This window comes from Chelonia mydas, chromosome 25, assembly GCF_015237465.2.
Source record: "Chelonia mydas isolate rCheMyd1 chromosome 25, rCheMyd1.pri.v2, whole genome shotgun sequence".
NCBI lineage: Eukaryota > Metazoa > Chordata > Testudines > Cheloniidae > Chelonia > Chelonia mydas.
In genome coordinates, this window is record NC_057858.1 from 4,273,656 (window position 1) to 4,290,030 (window position 16,375).

General features: G+C 45.7%; 1 protein-coding gene across 11 annotated transcripts in view; it reads right to left on the reverse strand.

The window, feature by feature from the left end:
* Nucleotides 1–16,375, reverse strand: part of TCF3 (transcription factor 3) — a 122,414-nt gene that overhangs the window by 29,719 nt on the left and 76,320 nt on the right. For 10 of the 11 annotated variants that reach the window (XM_037885807.2, XM_037885803.2, XM_037885802.2 and 7 more), the window contains exons 6-8: nt 9,417–9,484; nt 3,919–4,048; nt 1,126–1,175 (exon numbers count right to left, since the gene is read on the reverse strand). In XM_037885807.2, the coding sequence (XP_037741735.1) occupies nt 1,126–1,175; nt 3,919–4,048; nt 9,417–9,484 (248 nt within the window). The remainder of the gene's footprint in view (nt 1–1,125; nt 1,176–3,918; nt 4,049–9,416; nt 9,485–16,375) is intronic. The other variant, XM_037885804.2, reaches the window with a different exon arrangement.

The window sequence follows — 16,375 nt, forward strand, 5'->3', positions numbered from 1 at the left end:
ACACAGGCAGTCAAGCAAAAGCTAGAGCATGGAATGCAGTTTTGCTCTTCGGCGCTCCTGGCCAATGCAAAGCTGCTCTGCTCCCATCTGTGTGAGAACCCTCCAGTCCACTCCAATTAACTCTCCTGGAGATTCCATTACTTCCAGCCATAAAGACACTGTTCAGTTTATTCCCCAATAACTGCCACAGAAGTATGGCTAACATATTCCTACAGGCTGCTCGGCATTCTTATAAAACAACACAGACATTCCTGCACACCTGGACCGGCCCCAGCTGCCTGCCCATGTTACAACTGGTTTGGTTTCCCTTTTGGAATGAAATCTGCTCGTGTGGAATATTACATTTCATAGGGGCATTCGCCACATAACGTCAGACAGACAAGAGCCAAGAAATTCAGGGCTATAACCGATAGGCCGTCCTTTTACTGCGCTGGTGGTGCTGGAGAGAAGGTGGCCCTGGCTGTACAGTAATACCTTACAAGCGACGGTGTCGGACCCGGGCCTTCTGCTTCCCTCTCCTCCCCTTCCTGCCCTGCAACCCAGGTGGCACTACCAAGAGCTATTCTGCACTTGAAGCGTTACACTCGCTTCTCTCAGGTTACAGCCCCATTGCATCTGCACAGAACTTGGTCTTACCAATCATAGACTATCAGGATTGGAAGGGACCTCAGGAGGTCTAGTCCAACCCCCTGCTCAAAGCAGGACCAATCCCCAATTTTTGCCCCAGATCCCTAAATGGCCCCCTCAAGGATTGAGCTCACAACCCTGGGTTTAGCAGGCCAATGCTCAAACCACTGAGCTATCCCTCCCCCAAATGTCTTCCCATTTCTCTGACACACTAAACTGTAGCCAGTAAACCTCTTCCCTACCCCCCAAAATACACCCCCCCCACAGCACTTGGATCAATGGTGACCAAATCTGTAGGGATAATAACTTACCGCTGCAGTAGGGAATATAGTTAAAATGAGATTTAGCAGCCACCGGTCCATACTAAAACTGTTGGGGACGGGGAGGCTTAAATCAACTTGAAAGATCCAACCTGAAGATGTAACAGAGCTTAGATACTGCATTAACTATAACTAGATGGAATATCTGCAGAGCAGATTTCTGTGCAGTGCTGCTTACCGATGAGGGCAGTCCTGGGGGCACCTTCCGAACCTTTTTAGGCTGGCCATCTGGTGTGGAAAAAATAAAATAAATAAGAACAGAGGATATGAAACCACCTTTGAAAGGGTAAGTTACAGGCTGGCTGCTGACACTATTGGGATATGAAGCCCCACTGGGTATTGGAAGCTAGTCACAAAGTGTGGCTAAGTAAAGCCGCCATTGATAGAAGACACAGCATTAAGGGCACCACTTTGATTACAACTCCTTGGTAACGCTGTACAAAAGGAAACTGATTTTGGACATAGCGTGTTGCAATGTCTCAGGTCCGACGGCTCCTGTTTTCTGCTTGTTCTCTTTACAGCCGTGTTCTCCTGGGAGAAATTGACCTGAGAATATTAAAATAGCCCCCCTGTTAGCTGCTGCCATGATAACAGGGGCTCACTTATCCCAGGATAAAAGGCCATGCATAAACTACTGATTTTTGGAAAGGGTGCCAATAGGTTCATTAGAGGGGGTTTGGGAGAAGAAGGGAAAGGAATCAAACCATGCAATGTTTGGCTCACCCTGCAACCTGAACACAAGTGAGCTCCAACAACGAGGAGTCCTTGTGCCACCTTAGAGACTAACAAATTTATTTGGGCATAAGCTTTCGTGGGCTAAAACCCACTTCATCAAATGCATGGAGTGGAAAATACAGTAGAGAGGTATAAATATACAGCATATGAAAAGATGGGGGTTGCCTTACCAAGTGCGGGGGGAGGGGTCAGTGCTAACAAGCTAATCCAATTAAGGTGGAAGTGGGCTGTTCTCAACTAATGACAAGAACTGGTGGAAATCACTTTTGCAGTGCTAATGAGGCCAATGTAATCAAGGTGGCCCATTTCAAAAAGTTAACAAGAAGGTGTGAGTATCCGCAGGGGGAAATTAGTTTCTGTAGTGATCCATCCACTCCCAGTCTTTATTCAGGCCTAATTTGATGGTGTCCAGTTTGCAAATTAATTCCAGTTCTGCAGTTTCTCATTGGAATCTGTTTCTGAAGTTTTTTTTTGTTGAAGAATTGCCACTTTTAAGTCTGTTATTGAGTGTCTAGGGAGACTGAAGTGTTCTCCTACTGGTTTTTGAATGTTATAATTCTTGATATCAGATTTGTGTCCATTTATTCTTTAGCGTAGAGACTGTCCGGTCTGGCCCATGTACATGGCAGAGGGGCATTGCTGGCACATGATGGCATAGATCACAAGTGAGCTCATCAGTCATTTGCTCCTTAAAAAATAACGTGCTTAGCAAAGGGCACTGTGATAGGATGTCAGGCATTAGGACTTTACCCAGAGATGGAGGGCTACTGCACTGACTTGCCCATGAAGACAGAAGAGGTGGGTCTCAGATCCAAATCAGGGGGATAAACAGTGTAGCGTTTTTAAGGTAAGAGATAGGGTATAGTGGGAAGGGACATTTTCAGGGGGAAAACCCTAGAAGCTCAGCTAAGGGTTTATGGATTTTCTCATGAAGAATTAAGGCTAATCCTAGTCAGAGGTGAGAGTTTTAGACACCAAATGCAACGTGTTTGCTGTGTGAGCGGAGGTTGAGGGACTGTGCCCATTCATACATTTTCTAGCTTAGGAGAAGAATTCATAACACAGAACCACTCAATCCATTTAAACAGTGGAGCTGAAAACCTGAAACAGTGAAATTCTTACGCAATTAATTAAGCTTTGAATATCAAAGCAGGTACCCTCACCTGTATTCCCCTTTCTAAAAATACCCGGGAAAAACTGCATGTAGGGTTACATTGCATCTGGCTCCATTTGCAGTGCAGAGACAAAATCAGCAGCCACAGAACAATTTCAGACGGGGGGGAGGGGGGGGTGTTAGCAGATAACATCAGCACTGGAGCATGAGCGCCTGTCTACACTTGAAAGTTAAATTCACACCCTACCTTAATCCTCATTAAAGCACAATAGCTGTTCCTGAGTAACACCATGTGTGGATACATTTACTCCAGAATAAGAGCACTTTGTTCCAGTTTAGTTTAAATCATGTTGGATTAAGTTTAAACAGGAACACGGCATTCTAATTCCAGAATAAGAGTCCACAGCTGGAGTTAAGCAGGAACAACTCCCTCTGTAGACAAGACCTTAGAGGCCAAAGGCACAACTCAGTGCCTTCAAACTCCTCAGGTAGATGACTATCTGATAATCAGGACCCTGTGTTGCTTACTGTCTTACTCTATTACTTAAACATTGTTACTATATCACTCCTGGCAGCCAAGATTCACTGGGGGTAGCTTTATATAAAGGGCACTTGAGCAGAGGCAATAGGGTTAAAGGTTAGAGGGGCACTCTCACATAGTTGCCAAGATTTTCAGATGTGACTCGTGATTTTGAGAGCCCAACTGGAGACACCTTACAGGGTCCCAATTTTCAGAAAGCATTGAGCACCTGCCCACGGGAAATCTGTCTTAGGTTGGGAAACCAAAATCACTAGTCACTTTTTTACAATCTTGGCAGGTATTTGCCTGCAGAGTGGAGGAAATCACACATCGCTAAGATGCTACATAACCCAGTCTGGCAATGAATTTTTCAAATGTTTGCCAGATCCACATCTATGTAACCCTGCAGCATTCATGCACAGATCCATGTTCTGAAGAGATCTAACTTCTATATCATGAATGGCATCAAGACAGTAGAGCATTTCTGTGGCCAAGACGGTCAGCTTGACCAATTTAAAGTGCACATCAAGAGAGAAGACATCCTAGTCTCATTATCTCACAATCACCATTGCTGCACCAGAGGGACATTCACGGTGACTTACCTATGTTGCTGTCAGCACCTCTCCTACGAGGGTTGTTTGGGTAGGAATAATACTGAGACCCTCCCTTCACCCCCGTGGGGGAAAGTGTGGTTGGACTTGCAATTCCCATTTCACTGGGCAGGAAACCAGTCTGCAAACAAGAAGACACACAAACCCTTCCGTGTAATTATGCTGTAAAACCATCACAGTCATTGAGAGATAACAGAAGCTGCCTTGGAGCACCTCAACCTAAAAATCAAACCAACCAGCCATAAAAAAGGCAAAAACAAATAAGCCATCCAGAACTCGAGTCATGTTTACCAAAGATGCCTGAACTCCAAGTTCTAAATCTGCACCCACAATTATTTGATTAATCAGTAATTAACTGAGCACAAATGACAGAACCTAGATGTCTATCTAATTTGCAGTCAATTGGCTGCATTCAGTCATTTGCATCTACGACCGAGTGTGCGTGATGGTGCAGAGTAGTACAAGAGAAAGGACAGTTTTTCAGTTTAAGGCATTGCACTGGGACTGCTAAGCAGATTCTCCAGGATAGCACTAGTGGCAGAGCTCACATAGATGGGGTATCCACGTTGTTACCAGTGTGTCATCTAACCCTGCTCAGAACTGGTCTAGGAGACACCATAGTTAAAAAAAACCCAAACAAAAGACGCTCCTGTGGTGGAGGAGAGAAATGCTTCTGGCAACAAAAGTGGTTGACAGCAGCATAGTGGTGCTGCAGGTCCCTTGACGATAGCCACTGCAGAAGCCCAAAGTGGAAGATTTCCCAAGCAGCTTAGACTCCGTAGCCTTGTCTGTATTAAGGACAAGAGGAAGGATGGTCTTGTGGTCAACAGCACTCAGGACTTGGGCTGGTACCTTGGTCTATCATGGACTCCCTGTGCCTCAGTTCCCCCTCCATAAATTGAGGATAACCACCCTTTCTTTGATCTGCCTTGTCTATTTAGACTGTATGCTCTTCAGGGCAGGGACTGTCTCTGACAATATGTACACACAGACCCCATCACAACAGGGCTCCGATCTCAGATCTAGTGATTCACATTAGAATGTGATTATTATAGCCTTTCAGTATGCTAAACTGTTGAAACCTACCCTGCTCTGCTTCAGTTGTTTACTCTGCAGAGTGGTTAACCCCTGGTTAAATGCCTTTTAGATCTCTAGACTATCAATGACTTATTTTCCTTAAGAAATTCCATTAGAACCAAAATGTTCTTCCCCGCCCCACCGTCCATCCCAGTTTACAACCTGAACCCAGAATTTTCAGAAGTGACCCATGATTTTGGGTGCTCGACGGGGCACATGCATTAAAAGGGCCTGATTTTCAGCTAGTGCCAGGCGCCCATCCCTCTGGAAATCAGGGTCCTGTAAGGCATTTCAAGCGGAGCGCCTTCTGAAGACATGACCGGGAGCTGAAGCAACAAAAATTCAGGCTAGAAGACAGACACAACTTTTAATAGTATGTGGATTTTAACAACTGACCTGGTGGATTCCCCACCGCGTGAAGCTTTTACATCAAGATGGATTCTCTCCCTCTCTAAAAACATGCTCTAACTCAAGCACAAGCCATGGGCAGGATGCAGGAATTCCCTGCAGGTGAGATTCCCTGGCCTATGGTATGCAGGTGGTCAGAGCAGACGATCTGAATGGTCCCTTCTGGCCTTAAAGATGATTCTAATGAAGGCCCAAAATTTGCTGAGTTTACCATTATCTCTGTGGTAGTGGATGATGAGAGTGAACTTCACTGCTCACTAAGGCGGGGGGGTGGGGGGGTGGGGAAGGGAAGAGATAAGACGGGGATTGGTCCTGCTTTGAGAAGGGGGTTGGACTAGATGACCTCCCGAGGTCCCTTCCAACCCTGATATTCTATGATTCTATGACAGGTTTGTGCTTTTAAAATACTATTTTGGTTTGGTCTGATGTAAGCAGAAAGTGTTTGCTGTGTCTAATCTGCACCACAAATACCTACACTGCTTCAGCCTGTTTCTTGCCTCCCAGCTAATGAAAGGCCAATGGTTGAAAGCTCCCTCTCAATCCCCACAATCCACTTCACAAGCAGCTGGAGGTTTCACAGATTGTAAACAGAGTTTAGCAGGAGAGATTTACGTTGGGAGCTTTTCAAAATAAAAAGCCTGCCTTGAACAGGAGCTGTGGTGGGTGGCACAGGGCGATTATTGCCACTCAATAATAATATCCAGCTCTTCCATATCACTTCATCTCCAGATCTACAAAAGAGTTACGTACCAATACCCCCATTCGATAGATGGGAAAACAGAAATGGAGAGAGAGAGAGATTTGCCCAAGGTCACCCAGCAGGCCGGTGGCAGCGTCAGGAACAGAACCTAGGTCCGCCAGTGCCTTATCATTGTGCCATACTGTATTCTCCATCTCCAGGAGCATTGCTGGTGGGGAGCTTTCACAAGAAGCATCAGTGCAGTCTGAATCAATGATTAACCCAAATGCCAGCCTGCCCAACGCTGAAGAACAGTCTGTTGGGTTGGGTTTGTTTTTTTTAAATAATTCTCTCTCAGCCTCTCCTCCTCTGCTGTACGTTAGTAAGGAAATTCAACCCCCTCTTTTTTCCTTGTTAAAGAAGGAGAAAACGCCTCTTCTGTTTAGACAAACTGACCTTGGAAGCTGTGCAGAACAGCGCAAACCCAGCATTCCCTGCAACACAGTACGAGTCTCACAAACCAAAGTGCCTTTGCACGCTCAAAAGGGGGAAGCCCGTGCAGGGCACTCAGCAGGGGGCGTATTTAGCGGGTTGTTTGTATTTAGCTTAGGAGAAAGGTTTACTATATTTATTTGGAAATTCAGGGGGATGGAAGAGGGCCTAGAAATAATAAAAGCTTATTCCCTGTGCATCTTCTGAGGCTGCTAAACTGCAGTAAAGGAGGATTTCAAGCTTTTCTGAAACTGGGAAAAATGTTTATAGCTGGCTATTGCAAAAAAGACTGCTCTGAAATCAGTCTCCTCGGAAAGGGGGCTTGGGGGAAGATCATGTATTCACAGCTGGTAAAAAAATTCTTGCAATCTGTTCCACTGGTCATATTACCTTTGTGTGAAAAGGCTACACACCACGGAGCCAAGGAAAGCGAAAACCTAAGCATCCCAGAGGAGATTACAAAGGGCTAGCACTGCTAGTTGTTACCGTTTTGCTCCTTAAACAGGCAGTTCAACTGTTTTGGTAAAAGAGTGCCCTAGTTCCTAGGTAGCTTCTGAGGGAATTAGTGATTCTCCTTCCTTGCCCCTCCCCCCACCCAATCCCCATCTCTGTACTGTTGCTGGGTAGTTAAGGGTTAAATGGAAGAGCAGCTTGGAGACCCCCTCCCCCCATCTGGAGCATGCCGAGCTGGGTGGTTGAGAGAGGAATGTGCTCCTCTCTGAGGCTGCCTGTCCAGTCCCTGGGAGGACAGAGCCTACACAATACATCTGCTGTGCAACAATTCTCAGAAGCTTTAGAAGAGGCGCTAGCCGGCCCGCCAGGCAGGTTAGAAACTCAGCACAAACCAAATCAACAGTAACAACTGTTCCCAGAGTTCGAGAGAGACTGAGCAGTGCAGATACCAGCCGCTTGGCTCCTTGATGCTCAATTACAACAGAATTTTGGTGTCTATCCTCTATCAACCAGACCGGGAGAGTTTCAGCAAATGGTCTCCTCCTGTGGGCTGCTATCTGATCTGAACCCACCCTCCCCGTCAACACTTCCAGGCTAGAGAGGCCTCCTCTAGATTGCAACACCATTCCTCCCACCCCCCTTCTGTTACCCTATAGCCCCCCCCCCATCCTCTTCTCCCCTCCCCCCCCCCCAATAAAACCTCAACAAAATCATAACATTAAAAAGCAAGGTCTGGCATCTGTCCCATTTTTATTTTAGCAGCTTCAGTGGTAAATTAAATCCACTCTGGCACAGCCAAACAGCACAGCTGTTTCAGCAAAGGAAACATCCTCAGTTCAGAGAAGAGGAAATTATGACAAATTTGTGTAAAATTAAAACAAGGGTTTTATAAAAGAAGTTGCCCAGCCAACAGCCACTCAACTGAATGCAATGGTCGGACTGTTTACGCTGTAGAGCACTGGAGTGGTGACTCGATGTTCACACAGGATAGGGTTAGCAATGCAGGTTTGAGCTGCGGGACTCACTTCTTCCCCAAAGAGTTAGCTGAGGGGGCTGGTGGCAAGAAGCTAGATAACTTGACTATTACTAAACTTAGCTCCAGCTAGATGGCCTCCCCATATACAGAAGGATGTCAACAGGTCACCCCCCAAACTAGCATATGCTACGGCCCTGATCCCGCTGTAAGATCCACATGTGAGCCAAGCACAGCCCCCCCGAGATTCATGGTGCAGGGATCTTCCTGTAAGAATTGCATTTCAGGATTGAGGCCTATATTAAGCTGGTTAGACAGATGCATGCTAGCTTTGTTTTCAAGATAGCAGGCTAAAAATAGCACACTGACACTGCAGCATGGGCTAGCCACCTGCATACTAGCCCACCTGGCTCCTGGGTCTGGACTTGGGTGGCTAGCCCACGCTGCAGTGTTCCCACTGCTATTTTCAGCACACTAGCTCCAACAGAGCCAGCACTTGTCAGTCAACACAGGTGGGGAGGCGTACTCCCAGTTGTAGCAGACAGACAGACTTTGAGCAATGTGACTCCCATCTGTCGTGTGTGGTTCACTCTCTCCCTCCCCAGGGAAAAACTGTGCATGCAGTGTGGAGCTTTAAAGCAGGTCTTCCCCCCCCCCCCCCGCATTATAAGAGCAAGTTGCCCCTTTCTCTTGAGAGTTAGCCAATTATGCTGCTCTATTTTTTAGGCATTTAAAAAACCATGAGTTTCACAATGGGACTTACTGAGCCAAACCTGGGTAAACGGAAGACAGGAATGCAATGGGAAAATAGAGAAGAGCACTCAGAATTTAGGTTGAGATTTCCCAAGAGTCCTAAGAGATCTGCATACCGAACCCCACACTAATTTTAATGGGAACTGGGTGCATAAACCCTTCGACAGCTTTTCTACACAGTGTTACCCCACTTTAACTAAAGGAGTCACTTTAAATCATTTTAATTAAACCAGTGTAAAAGGCTGTGTGGGCATTTAAAGCACCACAAAGAGGCTTTATATTAATTTAACGAGTCTGTTAGAAGCAAGTTTAAGCTAAACAGAAATAAGCTACTCAAACTAAAATAAGAGTCTACGTAGAGTTTTGTATCAGTTTAGTTACACAGGTTTAAAAACTGACGTGGTGTAATTTGTGTGTATAGGCAGGGCCTTAAACTCTCAACACTTCTGATTAAACCTCACACACAAAACTGAAACAAGAGCCGCTGGCTGAGATTTGAAAAGCAGCCTCACATTTAATTTTTATGGCAGATGAGTATCTAAATCCCCCAGTATACTTTGAAAAACTCGGTCCTTATTTTTAAGCTCTTTTCCCCCAAATTCATTCCGTTTTTTAAAAAATTAAAGCATTTTTATTGATTATTATGATTGTTACCTGATTTAGTCCTGGCATCCCGGTATCTCTGCCGAACGTTGAGTAGGGAGCTCTTTCACCGCTCTTCCCTAAAAGGTGAAGGAAAACAAACAGCATTTTGTATAAATTTACAGAAGGAGCTGAACACACCTACAAAGCTGCATACACTCACTCAGAGCCTTCGCTATTTGGGCGCAAAGCCCATCTTTAAATTTTGGCTTCTCTTGCCCTTCATCAGGATGTCAACTGAAGCAGATAATAGTTTGCTGCAAAAACAGGAGATCTTTTACCTTCCAGAACAGCAGGGCTCAGTTGGTCCTTTTAAAAAAAATTGCAATGATGCAGGGAACCGCTCGTGGCCATGGAAACTGACAGTTTCAGAATAGAGGGTGAAAAAAAACAAAACTAAAAAAAGCCATCCAAATTTGGTGGAACCAGGGACAGAAAAAACCAAAAGCTAAGCATGGCTGACTAACATAATCTGCACGTATTTGTCCAAACAGCAGCAAAAATCATTTTGGTACGCTATCAGTGCAAGGATTTAATGCTGAATTCAAACTCAGACGGAGGGGAGGGGGGCATTATTTTTTCCCCTTGGATATTAAAACCTCCAGAAATTGGGACTGTTTTTAAGTGGCAAGTATTTATCTGAGAATTTTGACCTCCCATTCAAACCTGAGGAACTCAGGCATTCACAACTTCCATGCCTTGGGAGGAAATCCAGGACCTTTCCTAACACTGAAGGAGCCTGTTTGAAATGAAAAGCCTCTCTCTCTAGCTGATGATCACCAAGGGGATATGCCCTGGTAAAAAGGTTAAAACCACCCTTCCACCACCACCGAGTAACACTGGCAGCCTGCCTCGGGGGGAGCAATTAAAAATACAGCTGGCTGGGAAACAGGGTGTTGTTTCTCCCCTTCCCTGCAAAAATTGTGTGTTTTCAGTGAAAAACTGAAGACAGAAATATTTCGGTTCTGAAATGCTGCTGTAGCTCTGCATGGGCTGGGCTCACTGGTCTGGTCACTGCTGTCCCAGCTCATCAGTGTCCACTCTTGTCGAGGGGAGGTGCTACAGCATGGCAGTTTTATGGCCAGGGAGTTTGGCCCCTAGAGAATGGGAGCATGAAGCATCTGAAATGTAACTCCCACCAGGCAATAAGACTAATTGTGAGGTTCTAACCACATGGAGCTCCAGCCATGGGCAGTTAGAAGGAACTGCAGGGGGTTGGGGCAGCACGACCTCCAATAGCCAGGGGAGGAGCCACGAGGCATGAGCGCCCCCCCGTGGGTACTGCTAGGCAAAAGTGTCTGGCTCCCAGCACTGGGCACACACTGATCGAAGTGGAATATGTGTCTACATCGACTCAAAGAAGAATTTTGCGTTTTCATGTGTTTGTTTTTTAAACAAACAGCTGAAGTTTTCCATGGAAAACTGACTTTTTCCTTTAATTGAAAATCAGCTCTGACGGAAAGTTTTCAACCAGCCATAACTACGACATGTTACGAGTGCCCCAAGGGAGCGGGGGAGAGTGAGTGTCCCGCAAGCCAAAACAAGCTCACCAGCACTGTATCCCCTGGGTCTACACAACTCAAGAGGCAGCGTCAGCAGGGAATTGCTGAACACATTAAATTCTATGGGTAGTCGTCATTCAGCCAAATCTCCCCTTTCCACTAAGAGAACTCTCAAACTCTTCGGCAAAACCCCAACATTTCTGCTTACCAGGACATGCCCAATCTAGTTAGTGAATAGAAAAGCTCTGTTAGGATGCAGGCTGCCACGTGAAGTGGTGGTAGGTGGCCTCACTGTAGCCTGGTGGGGAGTTAACATGATTAAAGACACATCCTTTCCCCCAGTTAACAGGATCTCTCTGTTGGGAGCAAACAGGGTGAGGAAGAGAACTCTCCCAATCTGTTTTTTCTCTTAAGGTGGGCAGAAGCAAATGTTTGTGTTCAGATGCTTCTCGAGACAGGCAGGTGTGAGGATCAAGGAGGATGGTGCTTGGTTTTGAAAAGCCAGAAGGTGGCTTATATGGCATTCTTCTTTTATCTGGAACCCCAGAGGTGCTAATGGTGGGCTCCCACCTCAGACAGCATCAGACTGACTGCATGAAACTTGAACCCACCCACATGCAGAAAAGGTCTGGGGGGGCTAGGAACAACACCACCCACCCAGCAAAAAAGACTCATCATGCCACTTCCAGCAGAGACAGCATTCAACTTGTTCACTGCATTCTTCTCTGCAGGCCCTCGCCCCTGCATTGTGACAGCATGTTCTCACTTCTTCCAAAACAAGAGTCCGAGCCGCAGGTGTATTCAATGCACCTCACTTACAGTTAAGGATGGTAAAATACTCCAGCCCATGTTACTATTTTGTTCCACAGCCTTAAATGTTAAGTAAACAAAGGTCAAAATGTCACAGGGTGGATCTCTTAAACGACCTAATTTTTAAAAGAGCTTAACAGCTATATTTGCTACAGATCCTGAAACTTTACAGAAATAACTCAACAGGTTGTGTCAGGCAGATCATGCTTAGTCCTAAATCAGAGGGAAACCAGGGTAATTCCAGAACGCTTTATCTGGTAAGCAACTGACAAGCTTCCCCCGCTGCAAATATATTGCTGCTTACATGTATCACTTTGTTGGTTAAGTGACTTTTAAAGCATCGTTGGCAAGTATCAGGTAGCGCAACCATCTTAAGGCAACAAACAGCATTAAAATCAAGTGTGCGAATGCTCACAATGCAAAACAAAAATGAAATTATTGCGCACCGGATTAAAACGGCAAATCTCTTTTTCAAACAATGTTACATTTCTGTCTGACACTCTCCAAAGCGTCAGAACACGCACATGCAGGTTCATACAGTAGGGCTGAAATTTCCACACTTTTAAAATCTTGCACTAAGAATCACTTGCTCCTGTCCAGCAGCTAACTCAGATAATAAATACAGAGTATGGCTAGGTACTAGCAATCTATTTTACACCATCAACAGAGAGGGATTCGGCAGGACAATGGTGCTCTGAAAAACAACAGACAGGTCAGCTTCAACTCAGGCTTTCCTGGCTTTTGTGGATTCAAGTGACTCTCACTGTTTGAAAGCAACTTTGGTGGTTGAAAACACTTCCTTTTTCAGCGAGACAAAAAAATTAAGTAACAACCCTTTTGGGAAGCACAAGAGATTGTAGAGTCTAATGCTGTCAGCAATTAAGGCAATAAATCTGATTCACAGGGTTGGGGGGAAGAGATTAGTATGTTTGACAGAATCTTCCTGATTTTAACAAATATCTAGATTTTTGAAATTCACCCACTGTTCTATTGATGAGTTGTACAGAAAAAGCCAACATTTCCATGGGGATCACATAAACAGTGTATTGTTTCTTCTCTGGGCAATCGGTTCCCCCTCTCCTCAAGAACCAGGCTGAGTGCGCACAGAAAAACTCACCTCAACAAAAACGAGGACTAAAGTATGTTTCAGTGGAGTACCGTTTATACCCTCAATCCCTACTCCCATCTCCTCCCAAAAAATTACACTTGGTTACAAAAATTCAGACAGTCCCAAATGTTAAGAATCCTTGAAAAATACAGGAGATGCAGGAAACAGATCCCCTACATACTTTATTTTGAATTTTTCACATTTTTGCAAATTTTAGGAAGCAAAATTGAGACTGGGTGGGCAACGTAAACTGGATAGGGTTGCACTCAGAAAAGACGGATCAGTTGGAAGTGGGAACTGGATGCCTCAAATCTTTCCAGCCATCTTAACTTCGGGGGTGGAGGATGTTTGAAGTTTCAGGATTTTTTTAAATGGTGCAGTTCTTCTGGGGGCAACTCCCCTAAAGCTCAGCTGCCAAAGTCACTCTCTCTTTAAAAAGAAGTTATACATTTCTGTTTTCTGAAGGAAGGCCAAAAGTTTGAATCAGGCTGCTACATAAGGCCCACAGGAGGGGAGCCCTGCTCTGACAGATCGTACGGGATTCAAAACTAGAGAGTTCCACTTCTGCAGACTTGGACAGGTCCAAAGAGGAGCGAGCATGCGTAGAGGAAGAAAGGGGTAGGGGGACAACACTCATGGGATAGCAGGTAGTGAAGAGAGAATTGGGAGACTTTTAGCAGCATGGAAAGGTTTTAAGTGCTTAAATGTTTTATACCTGGGAATGTCAACTGTTTAAAGTTCTTAACATGGCGAAGGCTTGTGGTTTCCCCATCCTTTATTTCTCCTCCAACTCCCTGCACTTCCCTTCCACATTTCTGTTGGACTCCTGTATATGCACATGCTCACACAAGTCTGCCAGAGAGGGTCTGCAGTATGTTATTTTCACCTGTTTATAATAAGCAATTTCTCAATTGATTTCCTCCCCCAAACTTGGCACGCCCTTCGCCGAAGGGCTACGTACACAGAATCATAGAATATCAGGATTGGAAGGGACCTCAGGAGGTCAACTAGTCCCACCCCCTGCTCAAAGCAGGACCAATCCCCAACTAAATCATCCCAGCCAGGGCTTTGTCAAGCCGGACCTTAAAAACCTCTAAGGAAGGAGATCCCACCACCTCCCTAGCTAACCCATTCCAATGCTTCACCACCCTCCTAGTGAAAAAGTTTTTCCTAATATCCGACCTAGACCTCCCCCACTGCAACTTGAGACCATTACTCCTTGTTCTGTCATCTGCTACCACTGAGAACAGTCTAGATCCATCCTCTTTGGAACCCCCTTTCAGGTTGTTGAAAGCAGCTATCAAATCCCCCCTCATTCTTCTCTTCAGCAGACTAAATAATCCCAGTTCCCTCAGCCTCTCCTCATAAGTCATGTGTTCCAGTCCCCTAATCTTTTTTGTTGCTCTCCACTGGACTCTTTCCAATTTTTCCACAGCCTTCTTGTAGTGTGGGGCCCAAAACTGGACACAGTACTCCAGATGAGGCCTCACCAATGCCGAATAGAGGGGAACGATCACGTCCTTCAATCTACTGGCAATACTCCTACTTATACAACTCAAAATGTCGTTAGCCTTCTTGGCAACAAGGGCACACTGTTGACTCATATCCAGCTTCTCGTCCACTGTAACCCCTAGGTCCTTTTCTGCACAACTGCTGCCTAACCACTCGACTAGCCTACATGCCTAGTCTGAAATTAAAATGTAACATGGTATGCATCAGTGCTCAGGTAACTCTAGCTTTTCAAAGACACCTGCCAGACTGATTTCCATTCTCTGCTTGCAAATTCTCTCTCTCTCTCAAAAAAGGCAACATTTGAATTCACTTCTGGACAAGGACAGAGAACAGGAAGCTTCATCCCAGATGGTCATTTATCCCGACATCAGCAAACCCTGAAAATAAAGGTTTACACTGAAAGTACCTTTCCAGGCATGTCACTAAGCAGGATGTTGAGCTGTATCGTGCAGCAACTTTCACACCCACCCCTGGGCACGCACAGTGTCTCACATACAACAATGCAAGCTGGACGGCCCGTTTAAGCTAACATGCCAGTTCAGTGTTTCTGCCCCTGGACAAGCAAAGGAACAAGCCAAGAAAAGGCTATTTGCATTTTCTGTGGACTTGCAGATGAGCCTCCCTGGTGAAGTGCAGGTGCTTACAGCCAGGGAACATCCCGCAGTTCTGCCAGGCCCACGGGAGTTCACACATGGATGGCCTCAAATCACCCAGCCCCAGAAGCAAGCAGCACGGCCTCTTTCACTCCCCACCGCCCCATACGTACTCCCCACTTCCCCATCCAATGAACTCAGCAACCCACAACCCCAAGCGCTGACGCAGCAAGTCTGAAGGAATTAAAAAAAAATTCTGTTCCGATTCCAGTAATTCTATTAGAATTATTTCCTGCGGGGAGGGGAGGGGAAAGCACAGGGAGCGATTAAAAAAAAAAGTTAAAAAAAGGGGAGTCATCACACCCCCACGTCCATGGGCAGATTAAAACCATTGTCCAGGAAGAACGCAATTCACAATAGCTCACAATGCACACCCGATTAGAAACACTTCTCTGAAAAGAAGCTAATTACTAGAAATAATTACTAGAAAGAAATCTGTTATGGCTTATCAGTTTCCCTGCTGTTTAAACAATTTCCCCCACACCCCCCTTTCACTGAGGGTGAATGGTGAACAGAGCAACTGATTTCAAAGATTGCCTATTAAAAAGCTCTCTTCTCTCCCCCCCACCCCCCGCCCGCCTTCTGGATTAGCGGGTTCAAGAACAAGAAGGGCCCTACCAGTCTGGGATTCACACCCCGCCCCTGCCCCACAAAGGTCTGTAAATGGCAAAGGGAGAGGACTGGGCTGTGATTCCTTTTAAAGGACTGAAGGCCCCAATTTTGGTCTTGTGCCATGTGTTTCTTCTTTCTGATGGCCCAAAAGGGGTTTTCTTCCCAGACTTCCTCCCCTATCCCTTTTACACACATTAGAGATTCAGGCCTTTTCATACATGTTGCTATTTACAGGACGCTGGAAACTCAGAAAAGTGTGGAAGTGGCGAGGTGATTTTGTACAGCCAGTTTACCATGCACATTGCTCCTTTCAATGACAGCGTGAGACTATTCATCTGTGCATGCCCTTGGATGATCAAGAAGCCCTCTAGAAAACCAGGGAAGACCAGACACATCAGGAATGTTATATCTGAAATGCTACACCAATCAAATCACATGCAAATCCCTCTTTTGGAGCTATTATTTATTTGTGTTATAACACCGAAAGGCCTCACAAAGCACGGTCCTCTACTGTGCCAGTCACCATACGTACACACAGCGAGAGTCCCTGTCCCGGAGAGCTTACATTCTTAAGTAGACAAGACAGACAGCTCAAACGTGGGAGGGGAAACAGAAGCTCACACAGACAGGGAAGAGATGTGCCAGAGATCACACAGCAGGTCACTAAGAGTTGGGAACAGAACCCCAGCCTCCCGGTTCCCAGTCCAGTGCCCCTTATCCAATCTAGACCACCAGTGCTAAAGCAGAACACATTCGATTAGCAGGCAAAAAACT